Genomic DNA, 25580 nt, shown 5'->3' with positions numbered 1-25580 from the left:
TCCAGTGAGTCCTTCCTTCTCATTAAGTGGCCAAAGTATTTGAGTTTCATCTTCAGGATCTGGCCTTCTAAAGAGCAGCCAGGGTCAATCTCCTCTAGGACTGACTGGTTTGATCGCCTTGCAGTCCAAGGGACTCGTAGGAGTCTTCTCCATTCACCATAGTTCAAAGGTCTCAATTCTTTGACACTCAGCCTTTCTTATGGTCCAACTTTCACAGCCATACATTGCAACTGGGAAAACTCTAACCAAAGTACAGGTAATCCTTGACGTATGACCACAGTTGACCCCAAAATTTCTGTTGCTAAGCAAGACAGTTGTTAAGTGAGTTTTGCCCCAGTTTACGACTTCTCTTACCACCGTTGGTAAGTGAACCACTGCTGTCATTAAGTTCCTGACGTGGTTGTTAGGTGAATGTGGCTTCCCCATTGACTTTGCTTGTCAGAAAGTCGTAAAAGATGATCCCGTGACCCCGAGGCACTGCAACCGTCATAAATATGAGTCACTTCCAAAGCGTCTGAATTTTGATCATGTGACCACAAGGATGCTGCAACTGTTTTAGGCGTGAAAAATGTTCCTAAGTCATTTTTTTTTCAATGCCATTGTAACTTCGGTCACTAAACAAATGGTTGTAAGCCAAGGACTGGCTGTACTGAACCCTAATTGGGGCAGAGCCCCTCCATCTAGAACAGGGATGTCAAACTGAAGGGCCACATGCCGCATCTGACCCACGTGATGCTCAGATTTGGCCCGCGGGGCCACCCTGGAAATAGTGAGGGACCCACCTGCAGTGCCTCTGCCAGTGAAAACGGACTCCTGAGCTTCGTTTCCAGCTGCGATGGCCTCCTGCAACCCTCTGCCAGCAAAAACGCAGCTCAGGAGGGCCAGCCCACAGGTACTTAGATCTGGCCCGCGGGGCTGCCCTGGAAACAGCGAAGGACCGGTCCACGGTGCCTCTGCCAGTGAAAATGCAGCTTAGGAGGGCTTTGTGCGGCTCTCCTGAGCTTCATTTTCACTGGCTGAGGGTTGCAGGAAGCCATCGCAGCCGGAAACGGAGCTCAGGAGCACGTTTTCACTGGCAGAGTGCTTGGGTCACCACAGCACTCCAACACGACTGACATTGAGCTGGCCACGCCCATGCCCACCTTTGCCACGCGCCCCCATATCCCCCCCCCCAGGTCAGACACAATCCTGATGTGTCCCTCAATGAAATTGCGTTTGACCCCCCTGATCTAGAAGTCCCAGGGCTGCTGCCTTTCAACCGATCTTACACAAAGGGAATCTTAGGGTTGAAAAGACGACTTTTAAGCTTTAGATTTTTTTCTAGCTGACAAGTTTAGGAATAAACGCCCCAGCTCTTAAATGTTTTGAGGACTTTTCCTCTCAGCTGAAACCGCACATCAGCAGGTGTAAAAATCTAGCTGGGTTTTTCTATCTGTCCATCAGTTTCCCCCGCAAAAAAAAAAAAAAAATATTGCAGGCACTTGGACCTTTCAACTTGTTCTTCCCTGCCTGCGAGCGCATTGCAAATAAATGACAAAGCAATCTGGGAGGGAAAATTCATCCAGACACCCCAAGCATGCCAGCGAGCCAGTTTATACTTGCTGCTGCTGAAGCACAATAAAGTGGAAGCTTCCGTGAATACACAATTGGCTCCCGGTGGACGAAAAGCGGCTGGCAAAAGAAGGGGGTTGCGATGGGTCTCTAAACTAAAGCGTGGATTGCAAACCAAGAGAAAGAGAGAGAGAGAGAGAGAGCTCTGAAGGTTTCGCTTGAGAGGCAAAGTGCAAGTAAGAAGATAACCAATGATGTGAGTGGCAGCACAGACTGTTGCTGGCACGGAAAGTTGTTGACGTGGTAAGCAAAACCCCTTTCAACATGGAAAGGTGGGTGGGAGAAAAGTGCACCTTCAGAAGACATGGAGATTGCAGGGAAATTTAACTAGAACTCCAGCTTGTTCCACTTTGCTCTGTTTAGCAACCTGCTTTCATTCCACTTTGTTTACTATGAAATTAAATTAATCATCGGATTGCTCTGAAGGTGGGGGGTGGAGGAGTGTTACTCTTCTCTCTCCTGGTTACACGTCTCTCTCTCTCTCCCCCCTTTTCTGCTCTACCTTGATTTTCTGATTTCTGTTCTACCTTGATTTTTGTCCTACCTTGATTCTGGTTTCTCATCCTTTATGCCCTCTAAAACAATAACATCTATCGTTTCTTATTTGGGATTGTGATTAAATAAACAGCCATGTGGAAAAGGTAGCCCTCCCAGTTCATTTGCTTGGTGCATTTTAAAATAGTGAAATTAAAAGACTGGATTAATCGCGTAACTTTATATTGATCTAGTTTACAGCAAGTATAGTTGAAATGGCAGTGTCAATGTAGAAGTAGTTGTTGTTGTTTCCCCCCTCTTCTGTAAGTGTGGTTTCTCTCTGGCAGAGGCTTGAAAGAAAAATTAGGCAATGAACCTTTCTATAGACTTATAGATAACGAATGAGATTAAATTCTTTACTCTTGTTAATGAATTGCTTTCATTTCACCACCTTGGATAGATCAACAGCTCTAAGGTGAAACAGTATTAAAGGCAATCGCGTTATAAGCAATTTTCACTTCTGCTTAGGGAATGTGAAACTAACGGGAAGTTTTATTGGATTTAACCTGTGTTCTGCTTGGATAAACTGGTTGGGATTAGCCAGCTGTTGAGATAATATCCGCCGGTAATAATTGATTTATTGTTTTTAATGTTAGGAATTTATAACTTCCCACTGTAAGGAATTAAAGATTTTTTTAATGCCTTCAAAAAGCCATGAGATGAGTAAAAATTCAGTAAATGATTTTTCCCCCCCTGCCTGGGAAATGGCTAGAAGGGCATTTGCTTGACTACAGGAGAAGCAAGAAGCTGCATTATTTGGACGCCCTGGCTGGTTTGAGCCGGAGCTTCTTAGTATAGTTTCTGAAAAGTAGTAATAAAAAAAGCTCACAAGAGCTTTAATATTTAATATTTGCAATTTGTTTGCCTCTACTCATACCAACTGAGGCCATCAGTATCTCCCACTATCGATCTGCAGAAAAGCCCCAGGAGCAATAAGTCTAAATGTTGAATCATTCATTTGGCCTCAGATACATCCCTGGAACCTAATCTATATCCCACTCACAAACCTTCAAGGATTTGTATTAATTGCAAAACAAAAAGAGCAAGGATTGTAAAAATGGCTCTAGAGAACAGGCCATATTAGACGTCAAACTGTCTTCTTGGGGGTGGGAGAAGTATGTATTTGTAACTTCCCATTAAGTGGGAAGAGGTATGGTCTGTGTAGAAATTTCCTTTAAAGACGTATATTGTAAGGTAAAGGTAGAGGTTCCCCTCGTACATATGTGCTAGTTGTTCCCGACTCTAGGAGGCGGTGCTCAACTCCGTTTCAAAGCCGAAGAGCCAGCACTGTCCGAAGATGTCTCCATGGTCATGTGGCCGGCATGACTAAATGCCAAAGGAGCACAGAACGCTGTTACTTTCCCACCAAAGGTGGTCCCTATTTTTCTACTTGCATTTTTACGTGCTTTCAAACTGCTAGGTTGGCAAAAGCTGGAACTAGTAATGGGAGCTCACTCCATTATACAACGCTAGGGATTTGAACCGCCAAACTGCCGACCTTTCTGATCGACAAGCTCAGCATCGTAGCCACTGAGCCACCGCATCCCCAAGTATATTATAGGAATGCCAAATTTTGCACAAGTGCAAATAACTATTTAGCAGGATGGGAAAATCAGAAACAGTGTGGAACAATTTGGGGGAATTGGACTTGCCAATTACCTTATAGAAGTTAAAAAGGGATAAAACTTGGGGGGGGCGGAGTTTGAAAACATAAGGAATGACTGGAATCCCGAGTATTCAAATTCCATTCTGCAACTGTGTTGTTTTAGCTCCCACTTAAATTTAATGTGCTTTGGATATACGTACATGCCAGCTTTCATCTTTTTTCTCTGACAAAGTTTATTTTGCCAACCCTACATACTGTCTATGTGGTTATGTACCTGCATCAGTATGAGTTGCTTCTAGAAAGAATTAGAAAACCAGCTAGAAACTAGAAATATAAAGACCAGGAAGAATGTTTGCTGGGAATGCTTAATAAATAAATGGATCCAGAAGCTTACTTAAGAACGATCAATATATGCTTCTTTTGAGCTGTGTAGTATGACTTTCCAAACTTCTATCATTTCATTCCTATAGGATTAATTAAAACATTAAAAAGAAATTTGCTGAATTTAAAAAAGGCCAAAGAGGAAGGTAGTGAAGCAGTCCCACTCCAGCTGAAGACCTCTTGAAATTAATTATCCAACTTTCCAAAAAATAATTAGTATTTTTAGAACTTTCCAACTTGCATTACCTTGAACAGCTTGATAGTTTCCACTGTACAATGTCTTTGTATTGTTTAGAAAAGGAGCCACGTAATTTCCACTAGAAAGGAGGCACCAGAGGTGGGTTCCTATTGGTTCGGACCGGTTCGGCCACGTAGGTAGTAACTCGACTAGCCACGTCCCCAAACCAGTTCTATTGGTGGCACCATAGGCACCGCCATCTTGCTTCTTGCTTCTGCTCATGCCTAGAAGCAATATTTTTACAACTGTGCATGCACGCATAGCATGCATCAAGTGCACACATGCCCAATGCTCATCCCTGAGCGAATCGGTAGTAACAGAAGCCGGAACCCACCTCTGGGAGGCACCTAGTGTTCTTCTGGGTTCTCATTAAATGATATCTTCCAGCAGACTTCACTGTTGGCTATATAGACTTTCTGGGAATTCTAGTGCCCTGTTGAGTAACACATGGATATATTTGTGCTAGATGTGGTGCAGCACATCCGTATTCCTGTCTTTTGGCTACCTCCCTGCCTTTAGCTATCCTGCTTGTTAGGGTCGCTTGGATAAAAATTGCAATAAGGATAGACCTCATAAGTGCTATAATGTGGATGACTCCCAAAATTTGCTACCTAGTTCAAGGTTTTTGGGTAGAGCATTATTTTAAATGTGATATTCTGTTTTAGGATATGCAGCACAGTTTTCATCTATTTCCTATGTCCACATGGCAAGAGACTGCTTTCGTTTTCAGCTCTCTGGGTCAGAAAGAATCCCAGAGACCCATAAAAGAGGAACACAAGGATGGATGCAAAATATTCTGGATTTTTTCCCCCCTGAGCATGAAATGTTCTGGTTCGACATCACAATTGTTGCAGGTTCAGTATGGGTTATCTGTGACTGGAAATGTTCCAGTCATTCCAGGAATGCTTTTAGTTTGAAGCACCTGTTTTCTATTTGAAACAGGTGTTTCCAGCTTGAATTATTGCTGTTTGAAGCTTGAAACTTTTCCAGAGTAGTCAGAATAACATCACAAATATCTCAGACATGCAGCAAGGTGTTTTGAGCATGGAACACAGCATCGTACATTTGAAATGTTTTGAATTTGAAGGACTTTGTGCTTCACTTGAGGGCTGCAGTTCACCTATCCCTAGATTCTAATATTTCTATAATTCTATAATGCAGATTTATAATTCTATAAATCTTGGTTAAGAATAATTATCCATTCTAACTATGGTAAAATCCATCTTAACTTTGTTACCACACTCTTGTGGATAGGCAAGAGTTTGAACTGATATGTATTACCGTGTGTTCCCCAAAATAAGACAGGGTCTTATTTTCTTTCGACCTCTGAAACAAGCATTTGGCCTTATTTTCGGGGGGAGGGAGTCTTAATATTTTTGAGGTGCAGAAGGTGGTGAGCATGGTCACCTCATGGCTGCTACTGTGTTGCGCATTGCTGGACCTGCCGCTCTTTTAGGCGGTCATTAGCGTGACAGAAGGGGCACAGTGGCTAGGGTTGTGGAAGCAGCTGTTAGGTAAGGGCATGTGGGGTGCATGGGGCATGTCCTCCCTCCCTTTCCCCCCTCTGGCCTCGCCTCCTCACCTCATGTTGTTTGTCTGGTAAGCAACCAGAGGAAATGGCGGAGACTGGCTGCGCATGCGTTTAAGTATTTTTGGGGAGGGTTTATTTTCAGGGGAGGACTTATTGACGTGATGTGCCAGGGCCTCGAGGCTGTTAGGGACTGGATGGGGGTTAACAAGCTTGTACTCAATCCAGATAAGACCGAGTGGCTGGTGTGTTTCCCTCCTACTAATTGGCCAAGCGTTCATCTCTCAGGTTGGGGGGGTCAAACAGTACGCCCCTCAGACAGGGCTCGCAATTTGGGAGTCCTCCTGGACCCACAGCTGACTTTTGAACACCACTTGTCGGCTGTGACCAGGGGGGCATTTGCCCAGGTTCGTCTGGTGCACCAGTTGCATCCCTACCTGAACCGGGAGGCCCTCACAACAGTCACTCGCGCCCTTGTGACCTGTAGACTGGACTACTGCAACGTGCTCTACATGGGGCAGCCCTTGAAGAGCATTCGGCGACTTCAGCTTGTCCAGAATGCAGCCGCACGAGCGATCGTGGGTGTGCCTCGGTTCACCCACGTAACACCTATCCTCCGCGAGCTGCACTGGCTACCTATTGGTCTCCGGATATGCTTCAAGGCGCTAGTCATCACTTATAAAGCCCTTCATGGTATTGGGCCTGGGTACTTGAGAGACCGCCTGCTGCCAATTACCTCCACTAGACCGATTAGATCCCACAGATTAGGCCTCCTCCGAATTCCATCTGCCGGCCAGTGTCGACTGGCGACTACCCGGAGGAGAGCCTTCTCTGTGGCTGCTCCGACCCTCTGGAACGAACTCCCCGTGGAGATTCGAACCCTCACCACCCTCCAGGCCTTCCGCAAAGCCCTTAAAACCTGGCTGTTCCGACAGGCCTGGGGCTAAAGAACTGTTGCCCCCGTCTCGAATTGGTATGACTGCTGTGTGTTTTTAATTATGTATTGTTTTTGTGCTGTTTTTTTAAAAATTTTTGTTTGTATCCCCCTTCCCTGGTTGAGTTGTGAGCCGCCCTGGGTCCCCTTCGGGGGAAAAGGGCGGCATATAAATAAAATCAACATTCAACAACATTCAACATTATTTTAGCGCATGCGCTCAAAACCTTATTATCCGGGGAGGTCTTATTTTAGGGGAAACGGTATTAATCAACTACAAAGATTCACCATTCAGAATGCCTTCTGTTAGAGAATCTAAAGTAAGTATCTCTATAATTCTATATGAAAAATCTATATTCTTCAAAAGTTTAGATTAAGGTTCTACGAGGATTATTCTAATCCAGATTGTAGCAATAATTTATTTTATTCCAAATCATAAAGGCATTATAGTTTGTTTTAGAACAAAAACTGCTGCAGTATCACCTATTATGGCAACCTGTGCCATTTTAGAGTAAAGATGCAATGAAGAGAATGTGAATTCATAATATAATATGAACTATTATAATACTGTAATAACAGACTTTGACACTATAACATAATAGTGTAATTGAGATTTTTGTATGTTGGCATTAGCAAATATCCTGAAATTCCCCTGGGTTTAAGGTGTGCCAGAATCATTAAACAGACGTAATAAAACTGTAATTTATGTAAATACTGAGATCCATGGCAGGAAACTTTACATCCTTGAAATGATAACCAAGATTTATAGACTGCAGTGCTGAACAAAATCAAGTTGTATTATGGCTTACATGCAAGAATTAAGATAATAATGTTCAATTAACAAAGCATTGCTATTTTAATAAATCATAATAGTGTTTTCCATGAATCCAGTAAGGAAAATAAAAATAAAAATCTTAAATTCATGTGAAATGCAATTTTGTGACTTCCTGTTTTACTATTTTGCTGTGTGTTCTAGACCTTGCCCCCAAAAGATAAACTGAGGATTGCAGTGGAATATTACTTTCTTATCAGGGTGGTTTAATGTGAAGTTTCCTGATATTCAGGCAATATAGATAGTTTTTACTTCTGATTCTGATCGCAACGACTTGATGCTTGCAGTGACAAATTAACACTTTAAATTCTTCTTTACAGACATGACCACATGACTTCAGGTGCCGTCACATCTTTCAAAGCAGAAGAAATGGCAACGGTCGGTCATTTAACAGTTTTATGATCCAAGGGCTAGAAGCAATAGTTCTCATTTCATATTTGCTTCCTTGCTTTGCAGAATCTTAGTGATGATCAAGACTTGATACTTACAATACTAAGTACATTGGGAAGTATTGCCAATTTGACCCTAACCTATTGAAACTTCTTTAAAGGGTGAGAAAGAATTAGCAGGAAGAAGTCCTCATATTGGCCCGTTCTACCGGGTCACATAATGTGGGCATACTCCAGGCGGAATGGGACTGTTCTCCTACCCTTCGCCGCTCCTTTTTCGCCCCCAGGGTTTCTCCCCCAGTCATCCAGCTCTACCACTTCGCCTACGCTGTTAGGGTCCTAGCTGTTCATTCTGGGTAATGGTACTCAGCCTCTTCCGTCCCAGGCCCTTCCTCGTGGGCCTTTGGGAGAAATACTCATCACCCCGGCCTTTTGGGCTCAAGAGACAGTTAGGGAGAAAAAGAGAGGGAGGGAGAAAGTGTTTTGTGTCGAGTTTCCAGTTGCCTCGCTACAAAATCCTTTGCATTCCCCCCCACCCCGGAAGTTTTGGGGAAGATTTCTTTGTGCCTTTTTCCTCTCTCTTATCTTTGCACAGGCTTAAATGTGTATTAATTAAGAGTTCATCGTTGTTTTGTGGTAAGGTTCCCCAACACCTTTCAACCATAGGTATACTTCACATTTTGAAAACACATTCAGGCTCCCTCAAATTGGTATTCTACTGCATTGAGATAGGGATTGTGTTAAGTTAAGCTGTTGGTATGTGGAAAGGGCACCACCAGGACATCTCACAGAGAGAAAAACAGGAGTTTTGAAACGCTACAAGCAAACTCTAACAGTTAACGAGGATATTAATATTTAAATTTGATACTTTAACACAATCACTATCAATGCAGTAGAATACCATGGTGGGCGTGGCCTAGTCAGCCTCCTGCACCATGGCAGGGGAGAGGGTGTTTCACCTTCCCCAGGCTCTGGAAGATTTCCATGAGCCTCTCGGCAGGCGAAAACTGCCTCCCCTGAGCTCTGGAGGCCAGAAACGAGTCTGTTTATGGAACTTCCAGGAGGGCCATTCCCCTCTCTCCCTGAGCCTCCACATGGGCCCTGCAGTACCTCACGTCCAAAACAGGCCACGTGGAGACTCCTGGGAGGGGGAGGGGTCAATTGGGTGGGATTTGGAGGTTCTCCGAACCCAGGCATACCAGTGGCAGCCAACTCTTTACCATTTGCAACCTTCCCAGATGGCTTCCAACAAACAATGAGGGAACTGGATTTGTTTAATGATTGTGAGATTCACTTTGCAACTGCAATGATTCGCTTAACAAAGGCAAACAGGTGATAAAATTGGGCGTGATTTATTTAACAACTGCTTTGCTTACAATGGAGATTCTGGCCCCAGTTATGGTTCTACCTCAAGGACTACCTTTAGTAAAGAAAATTGACAGGAAATAAAATACGTCCCTTTCTAATATGCAAATACAGGTTCAAAGTTTAGAACTAACAAAGTGTGAATGTTAGCTCATGCAAGAACTTAAGATTTTTTCAGACTCTATTTACAAAGTTCTCGCTGGTATTTGTGATATAATGAAGACCTGGCTTTTCTTTCCAAGTGTTGGAAGAAAATTACACAATGAATGGCACGTTAGCATGGATTGGCCCCAGGTTTTGTTATTTTAAATGCTTTATGTTTTAATTGATTGGGTTTTGTAGTTTTTCAAGTGGCTTTACATGTCTTTTAATCTTCGATTGGGAGCCGTTCAGAGTTGCCTGAAATATGGGTGGTGTTCTGACGTAGGCTTCCCCAAAAAGCACGAAGCAGATTCCTGGTCCCGACAAAACCGCTTTTATTCAACTAATGTGAATTTTTCCCAAACGCAAGTGCTGTGGAAGGAAAGACTTGGCACAGAGTCTCTGAGATTCACGGACAGATCTTCACACTCCTAAAACGAATGAACAAACAAACATTCAATTGTTTCCTGCAAAATCCCACTCCCCTTTTGCTCCTCTTTTATTTCCTATGGGAGGGGGCATTCACCTGTGGCTTTACTCCCAAGTCGACCCTGATTTCTCAGCTGTTCTTTTCTTCTGGAAGCTCTAAGCATGCACACACTGGGAACAGGCTCCAGCTGTTCCTCTGCCTCACTGCTGTCTAGCTCCGAAGGCAGCTGAGAAGTGCCAGATGGCCTTGGCCCCCTCTCTGCCTCCGACGCAGAGCCCTCGTCGGAGCCTCCCCCAGCCTCTAGGACTGGCCCATGTTCCTCCCCAACCTCCTCACTGTCCGACTCTGCTGCCAGCACTGTTGGCCGGCTACAGCAGGTGGCTGTATTTGAAATGACTAAATAAAATATTGCATTTGTTGGAATTGGGGGGTTTCTTTCCAATGTGGTTGCCACCTGCTGTACCTGCTAAAGTCTTCTGTAAGGTGCAAGTGCTGGAGAATTCCTGAACATTGCCCTGTCCCCAAAGGACAGTCGGATTCCTAAACTCTGCTGATTAAGTAGATGAGAAAGCAGGGCAAATTTAATTATTTAAGTAGCCTGTAATTGAAGGAAGAGACCTAGGCATTGCTTTGAAAGCAGATGGAGATGTTGGTTGCCTATTGCGTATGTATATAACCATGTTGTGTATTCCCCACTTTCTTGCCTGGTGCTTTAACCACAAGACCAAAATTCTATAATGCAAGATTCTGTGAAGAAGTTTGATTATAATCAGTTAACCAAAACGGTTAGCCAAAATATTGTTGGTTCTTTGAACCAGGGTTACAGTATACCTCTGTTCGTATTTTTCTTTCATTTAGGTACTAGAAACAAGGAAAGAATTTATTTAGAAAAAACATTATTGATATTTGTATATTTTAATTTAATTTTAATAATTGTGATAAATCCAAGAAGATTTCTTTTCCATTCAAGAAGAGCATGCCTATTCATTCAGAAAATTGCTTTTCAGCTGTAATGTTTGGAAACTATAATTATGAATTTCTACCCCCTATTTGTTGCAGATGTGGCCAATTTTTGCATCATTTGCTTTAATTGTTGACGAGTTTAGAACTAAATTAAGGTGTGCTAAAGCAGTTTATCTGCAAGAGAGAAAAATGTGCAAATGTTGAAATAAGGCCACCTCTGTATCCATATTAATACTATTAATATTACCATAGAAGAGAATTGTAATAATAGATAGGTATTTAATGGCTTTGTTTGGTTGAAAAAATTATATGTTTTCTTCATTTGTTCTCTTCGTAAACCCAGATGTGCAACTCCTCTTTGCCCTCTGAACTTACAAATAAGTTCCTCGATGCAAACATAGCTGATGTGATGGACAACACGTCAACGTGGAATGAGGAGTTGGAAAATGAGCTTTTAAAAGGTAAATTCAATGCTCCGCATTGTACATGACCTGCAAACTCTGGGTATGAAAGTGGTACAACCGTATAAAACATTCTTATATTCCGCTAGTCCTCAGTTAATGATGAAATGTCTCCTACCAAGTAACTTGGTCAGAAAGGGCAATGTCATGTGAATGTAGCATTTAGCCACAGAAATTCAGCACTTCTAGGCAAGGAACACCAAATGCACAGGTATGGTATAGGTGGTACCTCGCTCAATAGTAGTAACTGTGAGAGGGATCTTGGAGTCCTAGTGGACAATCACTTAAAAATGAGCCAGCAGTGTGCAGCAGCTGCCAAAAAAGCCAACATAGTTCTAGGCTGCATAAACAGGGATAGAATCAAGATTGGGTGAAGTGTTAATACCATTTTATAATGCCTTGGTAAGGCATTTGGAATACTGCATTTGGTTTTGGTCGCCACGATGTAGAAAAGATGTGGAGACACTAGAAAGAGTGCAGAGAAGAGCAACAAAGATGATTAGAAGACTGGAGGCTAAAACATATGAAGAACAGTTGTAGGAACTGGATATGTCTAGTTTGATGAAAAGAAGAACTAGGGGTGACATGATAGCAGTGTTCCAATATCGCAGGGGTTGCCACAAAGAATTGGGAGTCAAGCTATTCACCAAAGCACCTGAGGGCAGAAGAAGCAGCAAAGGATGGAAACTAATCAAGGACAGAAGCAACCTAAAACTAATAAGACATTTCCTGATAGATAGAACAATTAATTAGTGGAACAACTTGCTTCCAGAAGTTGTGGGTGCTCCAACATTGCAAGTTTTAAAGAAAAGATTTAAAGAAAAAAAAACCTCCTGAAGGTCCCTGAGGCCTCCCGGGGGAAGTGGGAGGCTGTTTTTGCCCTCCCCAGGCTCCTATAAAGCCTCTGGAGTCTGGGGAGGGCGAAAAAAGAATGCAAAAAATGAGGGGTCGTGTCTGTCATGCACGCATGTGCACTGGGGGGTCATGCATTGCATTATGGGTGCGGCACACCCACGCATGACCCACCCTGCGCTCCCCCCGCTTATGGCACATGAGCCAAAAAAGGTTCACCATCGCTGGTATAGGGTTTCTTGCCTGAGCAGGGAGTTGAACTACAAGACCTCCAAGGTCCTTTCTCACTTCTATTTTATTCTATTGTATTCTATTCACCATTATTAAGTGTGGGTCATTAAACGGGGGGTATCACGTGATACTTTTAATACTTATAATACAATTGTGATCTCCTGCTGGCTTCCCATTCATTTGTAGGAAGCTTGCAAAAGGTTGCAAATGGTGATCACACGGCTGAAGGATAGCAATAGCAATAGCAGTAGACTTATATACCGCTTCATAGGCCTTTCAGGCCTCTCTAAGCGGTTTACAGAGAGTCAGCATATTGCCCCCAACAATCTGGGTCCTCATTTTACCCACCTCGGAAGGATGGAAGGCTGAGTCAACCCTGAGCCGGTGAGATTTGAACCGCTGACCTGCTGATCTAGCAGTAGCCTGCAGTGCTGCATTTAACCACTGCGCCACCTTGGCTTACCTGGATACCATGATGTAATTATGTACCAGTATTGAATGCCTGGTTTGTGATCATGTGACTGCGGGGATATTATGACACTTAAGTGTGTGGCCTAGTCGTAATTGCCATTTGTTCAGCACCATTATAAGTTCGAACAATCGCTGAATAAGCAGTTGTTAAACAAGGACCACCTGTAATGCCACTGTGGCCTACGTTGGTGCTTTCCAAATGTGCTAAATGTCAGTTCCCAGTCAATCTACTGGCAATGCTTTCCAAGAATTCTAGGAGTTGAAGTAAAGATATGTATAGGACAGTAGCCTGGGGCAGACTGCCCTGTAGTTTCACTAAGATCCTCTGAGTGGAGTAATAAATGGATTAGATAATCATATAATGGGATTATTACCTTCCAATTTATCTATAGCCATCCTGTTTACCTTCAGGCGTTAATGCAATCTACCCAGACAAGAACTGACACTCATCAAAAGTTTTGAGTATGTCCTTTGGATAGCTACAGTGGCACTACTGTCACTGCATGGGGGACATTACTTGGGTCTCGTTGTCCAGGAAGACTATCAAACAACCCACCACCAACCAACATACAGTTAGTTGTATTAGTGTGATTGAAAAGGCTGTATTGAATTATAAAGCTGAACCAGTGGAGAGTGAATGATAGTCCTTGAGGCACATCTTCTTTCTTGCTGTGCTTCCTCAAAGCTTCCTCTTCCTGCTATTTAACATTGTGTGCAGCTTCTATAGTACAGTCTGTGCAGCACTTGGGTAATCCTCACTACCCATCCAGGTAAAGACAGGAAAAGCACTCCCTAAAAACAAGTGGAGAAGATCAGATGATCAGAGAAGAGCCAGAATAATCCCTCCAGAAACTCCAGGACTCTCTTCAACTTTCTGATGCTTCTCCTTAATCTTTTTCTCCAATATTCAAATATTTTTATTTTTCTTCTCAGAAGAGAGAGAAAAAAATTATTCATCGCTTGGCTGCTCATGTTTTCAGATTTTGAGCCCCTACAGTAGTGTTTCTCAACCTTAACAACTTTAAGATATGTGGACTTCAACCTCCAATGCTAGCTGGGGAATTCTGGAGGTTGAAGCCCACATACCTTAAGGTTGCCTAGGTGGAGAAACACTGCCATAGAGACCAGTGGTGGGTTCCTCTCCCCGTTGCTACCTGTACGGTGCTCACGGGGCCGCGCATCCTTACATGCACATGCGCTGCACACGCATGCGCACTCCACCGCCCCTGTGACACCCAGCTGCTTGTTCGAGGTGGCGCAGGCGCCACACACTGTGCGCATGCACAATTGGCTGGTTGCTTTAAAAACTGGTATAGAATGCAGGTGGCCAAAAGAACTGGTACGCTGTCAGCTGCTCCCGGCTACTACCGGTATGCCCGTACAAGGCCGTACCGGCCGCAACCCACCACTGATAGAGTGTATGGCTAGGCATAAGGTGGCCTCACCAGAGTACACAGAATAGGCCCATTCTTTTCAATTTTGAGGTTGAAGATTAGGGGTAAAATAAATGTTTTAAAACCCGCTTTGATCCTTAATTTACGCTGAAAAGCACATAAAATGTCACTGACAGTATTGTCAGATTGTTGCTGAATTTCAGTGGTGATATTAGATGGTGCTTCAGAGGCCACGGCAAGTCATTGTAGGAGAGATAGCTCCTTTAAAGTGTTTCTTTTTGTACCTCAGTTAAATAATTGATAAGGAAAGGGCTTTTTCCCCTAAGTGAACTAAGGAATGGTAGGTGCAGGACAACACACGCAGCACAAAAAAATAATAATTACCCCTTGTATCCCCAAGGTGAAAATACTTTGCAAATTAATCTCCCCACATTCTTGGCAGTTAGAAAATGTTCTTGAAATGAATTTGGATTTAATATTTCAGCCAAAGGAACAGCCAGAAAGCAAGTATATATTCATTTAACCAAGTATATTGTATGTCAGGATGCAAATGAATTCTGCAAACTGCTTTCAACAGAATGTGCCATAACAAGCTTTAAATTCAGATTAGAGAAAAATCAACAACACATGGAACAACAGTCATGCAATCTAACGTACTAATTTTGGTAATGTTTTCTATTATTTTAGCCTGTTTTAACTTGTAAGAAAATTGCAGTTCAATAAAAAGAACAAAAGGCTCTTAGAATGATTGCGAGAGAAAAATATTGTGTTTTTAAGAAATGCCTCTGACAGTGTGCATCAAAAACTTTTAAGTGTATCTGTTGTTATGTTAGTGTCTTAATTAAAATAGAGATATATAGAGGTTTTATTTTATGTATAACCATAACTCACAACAGGTAGATCTATGTCAGTGTTGAAAAATAAAATTAATTCCTTCCTTCCTTCTCTTTTCACTAGTTTTGGACAGTCTGGATAACCAGCTGGCAAAAGAACAATCTCAAGATACTATGAATATAAGAACTCCAACTAACTATGGCTCTACAGCACCAGAAATCCATCATCATTCCACTGTTGTGCAACCAAATTTCCTTGGAGAAGTACAGAGAAATGACCAAAACTTGTTTTTCCCAGATAGAACAAGGACATTAAGAGCCAGAGATAAATACAAAACTCTCTTCACACCAAGGAAGCTTTATGATAACTATACGAAGCAGCATCACCCAGACAAATACATATATGGGGATTTGTGTGATGAAAGATCTTCTTTTTTGAAGAGAGGATATTCTGCTTGTTCTCTTGGACGTTCTTCAGAAGATAGGTTGGCATTTCCATCAGGATCATACAGTAATGGATTTGGTCCTCAGAACTTCATGTGCAAGAATAAAATGGGCAGAAGTTACTCTTTGTCTTGCCTTACAAGGCGCTCGTCTTTGATGTCTGCTGATGGGTTTTCCACCGGTACCTTACAGCATGATTTGGAAAACAATATGGACTTCCCAAAAGTCAACTTCCAGAATCATTCCAGACGGACTCCTCTTTCATCTATTGTATGGAATATGCCACAGTCTTCTACACATTCACTACATCCAAACAGACTTCGTAGAACGCAGTCATTAATAGAATTTAACTCCACGTTTGAAGACAGACATCCTTTTTCTCCAGAGGAAAATGCAAGAAATATATACATTATGTCAAAAATGAATTACAGACAAGTAATACCAAACAAGAGCCATCCTTTATTCACCGAGAAACATATAGATCCTCTGTGTTTCCACAATCGGAAGAATTATGTGTTGCATCCATTGAAAAATGTTTCCAAACCATGTTACAGATACTCATCATTTCGTGGTAGAATGAATCCGTCCCCAAACAATTTTCCTTTTGGAAGAACGGAGGAATATCTTTTTAGACCTAATAATCACCAGTATTTCAGGGATGCTAACCGTGTCCCTGATGTAAACTTTGAACAGGTGATTGACCGGCGATGTGACTATCGGAAAAAAAGAGACGTATGGCAAAGTGAACATATGCGTGACTGTGCTTCAGAATACACAAAGAGTAGGGACCATCCAGGAAGAGAAACTAGCAAATTGTTGGTAAAGTGCTCAAAAGGCGTGCAAAAATGTCCAATTCATGTCTCAGCTGCTTCGGAGAACCAAACTGAATATGGAGCCCCAAGTCAAAGTCATTTTAGTGGAGATAGTCAAGCTCCTTTAAAGACAGTTGTTAAACCCTTTCAGACCAAGAAAAACTCTAAAATGCGTGGCATGGAAGAGGTGAATGGTGCTGATCAGTCAGTCAAAATGGATAGCATGGACATAAAAAAGCCAACATTCATCCAAGCGTTTGGACAAGTAAAAACAAATAATCCAACTGAATCTCAGATGTCGCCTCCTAAAGCCTCTTCTCAAGCTACCCCTCCTATGAGTGTTTCCCTCCATCCACCTTTTATATTAAATTCAAAAAGGCAAGCCAAGGCAAATTCCTCAAGATGCAATGAAAACATTTGTTTATCAAATATTCACACTAACAACGGCCAAAGAAATGAAGACAACAGCACTGAAAGCTACAGTGCAAAGCAAGCTTGCCCCCCACACCTGCATGCTAATCTTTCAAAGCTGTCGGTTCTTCGAAGTAAACCTCAAGAGGAACCCCAGTTGTCAACTTTGAAAGCATTTAACCCTGACAGGATGTTAAACCCAATTTTCACCGAAGATCCCAAAGTACTTCCAAACAATGATTTCCCACTTTCTTATGCTGAAACACTCCACAAACCGAATAGATTTGTTAGATATCCGACTAGTAATAGTATTTGCGGCTCACCCAGCAGCAGCCCTCTCAAATCTCCTAAAACGCCTAAGACGTTATATAAAAAATCAGCTAGTATTGATGGCAGTGATCTCTCTAAAGAACGCATTTCTACCCCTACGAGGAAAATTCCTTTCAGAAATAAGAGCCTGGGGGATGATAACATAGAAGCCCATGTGCCCAACAGGCTTGGGAATATTAATTTAAGTAAGGGAGACAAGAGGTCTTTGTTCAGCTCCTCCTGCTCCTCCTTAAACCTATCGTCCAAAGAAATGGCTGAAGAAAAAAATAAACAAATTAAAAAGTACCACATGCATTTAATCCAAGCTCCTAACTGCCCATCAGGGAGTACTGCTATAATTGGCAGCAAGAGGAAAAAAAGAGATGAGATGCTTGGTCTAGAGAAAGCAATTTTTCTTTCTCCTGAAAAGGATGAAGCAGAAAACCCTTTGAAGCAATATAAAACCACCAGCACATTGACCGTAAGCATAGATGAAGATAATGTAAAATACCAAGAACTGATTTCAGTTTATTATACTTTACCACAGAAACATTCCAAAGCTTTGTGCGACGTCTTCCTAGGAGATGCCAAAAAGGCAGATTCATCCTCGCCCCCTGAAAAATCCGACACCCCTCAAAAGCGGTATGAAGTTCGTGTCGGTATGACAACAGTAGCTTTTCCATCCAGCTTGGAAAAAGGAGAGAAAGTTATTTCCTCTAACAAAATGCCTGCTCCTGATATACAGCAGGATTTCAAAAACACAGTCAACCCTGTTAAAGATCCCCAACTTTCAAATTCCATTGTGGGAACAGCAGATATTTCTCAAGCACATTGTTCAATGAATAATAAAAAAGAAATAGCTGTATCAGGAACCGAAGAGCTGGGACTTGCAATTTCCAATAGGCTACCTGTGGATGGCCCCAAACCCAGCAGAAAAGAGACTGGAACACTTAACACCAATATTTTGTCCAACCTGCACCTTGGCAGGCACTCTTCTCCATGGACAGAGACACCAAAACTTAATAAAAGCTTACATCTTAACTCATTAAATTCCAAAAGTATCTCTTTGGGGAATATTTCTGCAGTTTCTTCTGCAGTAAATGGTCAGAAAGGGAGTCCTGGCTGCAGTCAGCCATCTGCTGGAGCACTAACAAGTGTTCCTCCTTCCAATTTAATTGGCGTTATCCAGGATGGAAAGCCTACTGCGTATCCAGAAGTTGACCCCCAAGTAAATGTCACGAAAGAAAAAATGAGAAATGCTGCAGAGATCAAAGAAAGGGCTCGTTATATATGTCGCATTATTTCCGAAAGGGGACATCGGTTTCCACCAAGAAATGAAGATGTCCGAAATGAAAAAATGTCCATTTCAACAACCAAGATGCATTCAGATTCCCAGAATTTAACAGTGCCAGGGGATGCTGCTTTTTCAGCTAATTCAGTTATTCACCCCAAAGGGAATGCGGGAGAATGTTCAAAGCCCCAACAGCAGGAGATGCCCCCAAATCCCGTCCTCCACAAAGTTGGCACAAATTTTCAGAGGTCTGAAAGAGTCTGGGTCGACAATGAGATCCTTAGCTCTAAAGATCAGCCTTCAGGTCCTACCCAAATGCCTGAGCATTTACTACCTGAAAGTAAGCCTGCCCTGGATGGCCTTAAAAATAAAGTTAATGACCTAGAAAAAAGGAAAAATAGGTCTTCAGTTAAAAACAAACTGGCAGCCATGTGCAGAACAAGTCGGAAGTTTTCTAATAAGAAAAACTCAAGTCCCAAGCCACACGTAAGTTGCATATTTCCACAAAACGATGCACTTCCTTTAGAGAAGAGCAGCCACCATCCCCTGTTGATTTCGCCCGATGACTCTCAGCAAACAGAGAATGAGAATCAAAATCAGGTTTCTCTACCCGATGAATTTGATATTCCAAGGCTGAGTAAAGTGGAAGCTAAGAAATTGCAAGCTAACGAAGATAGGAGGCCTTTGACAAACTTGTGCAACCAGAAAAGAGAACATTCTGGGCCAAGCAATAAAAATACAAAGACCATCCAAAATTCTAGCATCGCATTTTCAAAATCAATTATGCCTGTGCTAAACAACAATTTACAGACAGGTAGCAAAGTTTTAGAAAATAACAACCATCCCATTTTCTCAGGAATGGATGCTTACCCCCCTAAAAGAGGTCATTGTAAAGTTGGTGAGCTTTCATCTTTTCCACTTTTATCTGATAAACATGCATACATTAAAAATAATTCAAAGGCAAATGTGTCTCCACTGCAAAAATTAACTTCTCATACAGAATGTGATGATTATCAAGATAATGAGCACTCAGACATCTTTAAAAATATAAATCAATCCTGTGCCAAGCCAGTTCTAAATCTCGACAAAATGCAGCGTGAACGACATTTTTCTGAAAGTTCCTATACCCCAAACCTCCATGATTATTTGCCCCCCAGAAACAACCTGACACAGCCCGGATATAATCGGAAGTTTAAGTCCTACTCTGAACTGTTGTCCTGTGATGAAAACGAAAACTGGGACACCTACAACGAGAATAATAGGACCTTTGGCTCACGACGTATCATGTACCCCTCAATTGAATTTGGTATTTTTGGGAAAGAACAACAACAGACTTTCTTAGATAACATAAAGAGGTCACTCACGGAAGGACGGTTGTGGAATCCGTGTCTTTTAAAGAACTCCGGGTCTATTAAAAGGGAAGGTGGTGGGTACTCCTTGTGTGGGTTGGAGCTGTTGAAATCGAGTGCTACAGAGGAACAGTTCCCAAATGAACCTTTTGATTTCCACAAGGAAGCCTCTGCGTATTCTTCAGATTCAGATTCTGACTCTGACACCGACACCACCACAGATGATGAGTATTATCTGCATGAGTATGAGAAAGAATCAGAACTATGAGGGACTCAACAGAGGTAGAAAGCAACTGCCTACTACTAGCTGATTTGTTGGTTGAGTAGGGACTGGAAACCTGACTAGCTTTCTGTAAATGCGCTAATTTGAATTCAGATACTAAATGGACATATTGCACTGATCTCGTCTTCTACAATTCTGCCTTGCCTTAAATACGTGGACTCCTGGAATTCTAAGAAATATTCTTGGAATTAAGGTCCACATATCGGGGGAATGCTCAGGTTATAGAAACTCTGCAGAGATGTAATATATTTGGTTTATTTATATTTGGGTAAGGTGCTGTATGAACTCAAGTCACGGTGGCTTATAAACTGTGGTGTGCTTTTTTTGTGTGTGTTGTTTAAATTCAACCGTGGTTTATTCAATAAACCAAGCCATAAGTTAAGAGTTATGTGAACCTAGCTATTATAGTGATCTATAAATTAGTTTTAAATGGTAAAATTGCCCATTTGAATCTCCAATGGCAGTGGAAAGAATAAAAGAATTGTCCTACTGGTTCTCAAATGGGCATGCCTGTTTTTTTCAGAGCAGGGTCTCTTGTACCAGTCAATTTTGGTACATAATCATAACATGGCTGCATTCATCAGCAATTGAATGTTTGCGTTCAACCCATTCGTGGCCTTTCTGTGTTTCAACAAATTTAAAACGTCTCAAGGTTTTTTTGAGGGGGGGGAGGAAAGATTTAGAATATGTGTATATTTAGGGAGAAAGGGGAAGATTCAGAATATGTGTATATTAATATCCTATATGAGAATATATTCCTTTAATTGGAAAATATGTGTTCTATTAGAAACCCCATTAAAGTGAAAGGAACTACTTCAATGAGGTAGTTTCAAGTCATGCTAAAGCTATTGCAAGAGACTCATTCAAAACAGTGAAATTTTAAAATGCTACATGTTCACTGATTTCCACTTTGGTTTGGTTTTGTTTTTTTAAATCAGTCTATGTACAAAATAGGATATTCTGAAATGCTTAATACCGTTAAAGAAGTATGTATGTACAGTATGCTTTTAAATATTTGTTTAGTATGGCAGTTATACTTGAAAGTACTTCTAAAGTATATATTTATATTTTAGTTCATGTAAATGAAACCATTCTAGTAAGATTCTAATTAATGGTCTGTTCAGGCAAAAATATGTTCCTTAAATGTGAATTATTTTGGGGGGAAAAACCTGTGCCTTAATTGTGCATATGGCCTAATTAAGCTGTATACCTTTTTGTATTGGAAAAAAACTTTAGTCTTTGTAAATGTTTAATTGAAGCTTTTTTTTTTAACTGAAAATACTTCTATGTGACAAGCTCAGAGAGCAGTCAAAAAGTCATGCTAGGGCATATGTTTACATGCATACAAAACTGTTCTTTAGTATTTTCTTTCTGTGCTTTGCCATTATGACTTTTGTTCTCTTGTACATTATAAATATGTTGTTTGTTTTGAGATCAAATTTCAGGCCATGTTTTCTTCTGGTGAGTTTCTGTTCTAGGTATCCAGGTGTTTTTACAGTACGCTACCTGTACAAACAAAACTGTAATTCCACTGACGAGCGAAAATCCTTCAATGCAACCTGATCTCGTTAATGCAAACTACCATTTGGTGTTTGCTTGTATGGGCAGGTACAACCCCTGTTACAGATGGGGAAAGTCAATCTGTGGCAACTGAACCACTCATTCCAAAGTCCAGCTAGCTAGAACAATGTTACAGGGCTGAAATTGAAGGGCAGATGGGAACAGAAATATATTAACTCCAGGACTGGTGTGTTTTCTCCCTTCTTTGGAGAATAGGAATGCAGATAGTTCCAAACCTTCTGGTTTGCCTTCAAAAATATATGAATTTCATGGGGTTTTAAAACAATTTTGGACTCTAAGACTGATTTGGTTGGTGGCATTTTCCAAACCATCTCTCCATTTTTTTACTAGAAAGACTTTCTAGTAAGTAGGTAAGTCCAAAGTATGAAAAAGTGCCACGCTGTTATGAGCACTATTTGAGGTCCCTTCTACAATTTCATAGAATTTGTTTGTAAATAACCAGGCAACAGACAGCAGTCTTATATTAGCACTATACTAACACTAGGCGTTTAGTTATAGTTTAGCAGTTTGTCCCAAGAAATTTGGTGTTTTTCTGTCTTATGTTGACCACCTGTGTTTTATGCAAGCCTTCCCCAGTCCTTGTATCTTCAAATGTGTTGGGACTACAACTCCCAGAATATTGCAGTGCAAGCACATTTAGATATAAGTAAGGGAAACTCCTTTCTTTTTCCATTTGGAATAAGCTATTAATATTGAGTACCAATGTTTTTTAAATAAATGGACTATATTTATGACTTGACTCACAAAGTGGTTTTCTTGTTTGTGTTCTGCTTTCATTCTGAATGCTTAATAAATGATTAATTTTCAGGGCAGACATGCCTGAATGACCTGTTTGTAATTGTGACATCAAACATGGATTCAAGTGTTTAGGTCAATTATTTCGTTGTTACAAAATGTTATTTTTCTCTTGGTTTATACAATGGTGGGATTCAAATTTTTTTACTACCGGTTCTGTGGGCATGGCTTTATGGGCATGGCAGGGGAAGGATATTGCAAAATCCCCATTCCCTCCCCACCCCATTAACCTGCTTTCCAGCTCCGTTCTCCTGTTCAGGGCAACAAAAGAAAATCAGCTGGGAGGCAGAGGGGGCGGGGCCAGCCTATTTTCCGGTTCTGTGAACTACTCAAAATGTTTTCTACCGGTTCTCCAGAACCAGTCAGAACTGGCTGAATACCACCTCTGGCTTTAAGAAAGATAAGTATAGTACATGTAAAAAAAGGAGGTGCAGATAATTATCCCTATAGAACTTTCAATGGAATATACTTGGATAACATAGTACAAATCTCTAACAAACTCTAAGCAGTAAACAATGCATTGGATCAGTACCGAAAGTTATAAACCAAATTAAGATGTAATTCAATAAAGGAGAATATTTGTAACTCAAGGTTGAAATGAAGAGTCCTTGGTGCTTTCTGAGTTTGGTTGTTTTCTTGCAGAGCACTGATGATGTTGCCTAACATGGGTATTGAAACATCTGCAAGAAAACAACCAGGTTCAGAGAGCACCAAGCATCCCACAAAGACAAATATTCTGGGCATTGAAATATGCTCCCACAATTTAGCAATTCTTTCAAAGAAGAAACTGCATGCTCAATCCTTCACCCAATTGTATGGAATATCATCCCAATGGAAGTGTTCCTTTTCATCCTTTCCATAGGAGCAAGATCTCATTCTGGCTCAATTTACACAGTTGTGCCCAGAAGCTATGCTCAAAGACAGCACATGAGTGCAAACACTCCTCCAGCCTATTTACAAGTTCCAGTAACATAATAAACAGTAGCTATGGAACTGCAGTATCCATTGCAAAACACAACTTATAAAGTTAGCCCTTGGCTTACGATCAGTTGGTTAAGGATAATTCAAAGTTACATTGCCTTGGAAATATATGTGTAATGCACTTCCAGCCATTTGTAAAACATGACCACTTTGGGGCCCTTGGCAACTGGCTGGCATTTGCGATTATTTGCAGCACTCTGCAGTCAACCATGAGGTGTGACTGTTTTGCTAACATCTGGCAAAGGAATGCTGATATTGGAAAAGGGATTTGCTTAAGAACTGCATAATTCAAACTTACAACTGTGTGGTGAATCCTTCATTACTGTAAAAACAATTTTTTTAAATTGAGGTTCAGTCACATGGGTGGCTCGACTTACGACTGAAACTACTTACAATCGGCGCAATACTGGAAGAAGGAAGATTTGTCTACTATTCAAGAATGGACATTGAAAGTAAGAAACCTAGCTGAGATGGCTAAAATATCCGCATATCTTAAGGACCATTCAAACGAGAGATATAAACTGGAGTGGAAAAGATGGATTGATTATACTGAAAATAAATACGGGACTAAGAAATTTCAGATAGCTTATGACTAAAGAATCCAGGAATGATATAAATTGTTTAGAGCTAGCCTAGCAAGGAGGAGTTAAAGCTCAAGTGAAAGATGTTATTAACTTTTTTTTCTTTTTAAGCTTATTTTAGAATGTTTTTGTTAAAGATTTATACCTTGTATTGGTTCTGGGAAGTCGGGGGAGGGGAGGGTGGTGGGGGTTTGGAGGGGAGGGTGAGGGGAGGGAAGTAAATGAAACTACTTACAATAAAAATTCTAGTCCCAATTGGGCTCATATGTCAAGAACAGCATTCAAATATCTCCTCCATAGCAAAAAATATTGAGAATAATTCAACAGCAGATCTATGCTGTTAGGTCCCATTTCTCCTACTGCAGCCCATAAGATCTGCTCATTCATTCTAGATACATTACTGCTGTTTTTCTGTATTGGCAATGCAAAATATAACTTGCAGCAAAGTGTAAAGTACTCAATACAGACAACTTTCTGTGTTCGCAACTTTTTGAGAAGCAAAGTCATTGGGAAAGCCAGATTCACTTAACAACCTTGTTACTAACTGGACAACTGCAGTAATTCACTTAACAACTGTGGCATGAAAGGGCCAAATTCAGTTAACAGGGGTCTTCCTTAACAACAGAAATTTTGTGCTCAATTGTGGAGGTGGTTGATCAAGTAGCAACAGATTGCACCTACCTGCACTCAGTCTTCACGCTCCCCATGTGTCCTTAGATTTTAATGTATGATTTTATCTTATTTATATTTTTATATACATAGCTACCTTTTTATGACGGTAAGCCAACCAGAGTTACTCTATAGTAAGATGGGCGGCCAATACATTTAATTAATTAATCAAGGTAAAGGTTCCCTTCACACATATGTGCTAGTCGTTCCTGACTCTAGTGGGCGGTGCTCATCTCCTTTTCAAAGCCGAAAAGCCAGCGATGACCGAAGATGTCTCCATGTTCATGTGGCCGGCATGACTAAACACTAAAGACGCATGGAACACTGTTACCTTCCCAAAGGTGGTTCCTATTTTTCTACTTGCATTTTTACATGCTTTCGAACTGCTAGGTTTGCAGAAGCTGGGAAAAGTAACGGGAGCTCACTCCATTACGAGGCGCTAGAGATTCGAATCATTGAACTGTCGACCTTTCTGGTTGACAAGCTCAGTGTCTTATCCGCTGAGCCACCACGTCCCTCTAATCAATAGTGCTCATCAATTGAAAGCTACCTGTACTATATTACAAAGGAAATATATCAGCTGTTATTTCTTCTCTTGTGTGGAATCCAACTTAAAATTCAGTTGGAAAAGTAAGAATAAGCACATTCAGAACTTGAACTTCCCAATAAGAAGTCAGAGCAGTAAAATAAATTGATGATAAAAACTGTACAAAGGGTCACGTACCTGCCCAAGGAAGAATAACCAGGTTTTCATTGCCTTAGAGAAGATCATAAGGGTGACAACCATATCAAGCTTTGTGGGGTGATGATATCTCACAGGGCAGGCACTGCCACAGAGAAGGCACACCTCTGAGGCCCCAGTAAGGTGACTTAAAAGGGC

The 25580-nt window shown here is 41.3% G+C and overlaps 1 protein-coding gene across 3 annotated transcripts in view; it reads left to right on the top strand.

Annotated features, from left to right (window-relative positions):
- The window catches only part of EXPH5 (exophilin 5), a 62722-nt gene extending 40309 nt beyond the window's left edge, over positions 1-22413 (top strand). The window contains exons 1-4 of one of the 3 annotated variants that reach the window (XM_032219389.1): positions 1544-1854; positions 7985-8042; positions 11296-11413; positions 15319-22413. In XM_032219389.1, the coding sequence (XP_032075280.1) occupies positions 7995-8042; positions 11296-11413; positions 15319-20078 (4926 nt within the window). In that variant the 5' untranslated portion in view covers positions 1544-1854; positions 7985-7994 and the 3' untranslated portion in view covers positions 20079-22413. Of the gene's footprint in view, positions 1-1543; positions 1855-7020; positions 7153-7984; positions 8043-11295; positions 11414-15318 lie in introns of those variants that run through there. The other 2 variants (XM_032219390.1, XM_032219388.1) reach the window with 2 other exon arrangements.
- The last annotated feature ends 3167 nt before the right edge of the window (positions 22414-25580 follow it).

The sequence above is a fragment of the Thamnophis elegans genome, chromosome 6 (genome assembly GCF_009769535.1).
Source record: "Thamnophis elegans isolate rThaEle1 chromosome 6, rThaEle1.pri, whole genome shotgun sequence".
Taxonomy (NCBI): domain Eukaryota; kingdom Metazoa; phylum Chordata; class Lepidosauria; order Squamata; family Colubridae; genus Thamnophis; species Thamnophis elegans.
The sequence above is the reverse complement of the archived record's forward strand: the minus strand, read 5'-3'. Positions and strand labels throughout refer to the sequence as shown.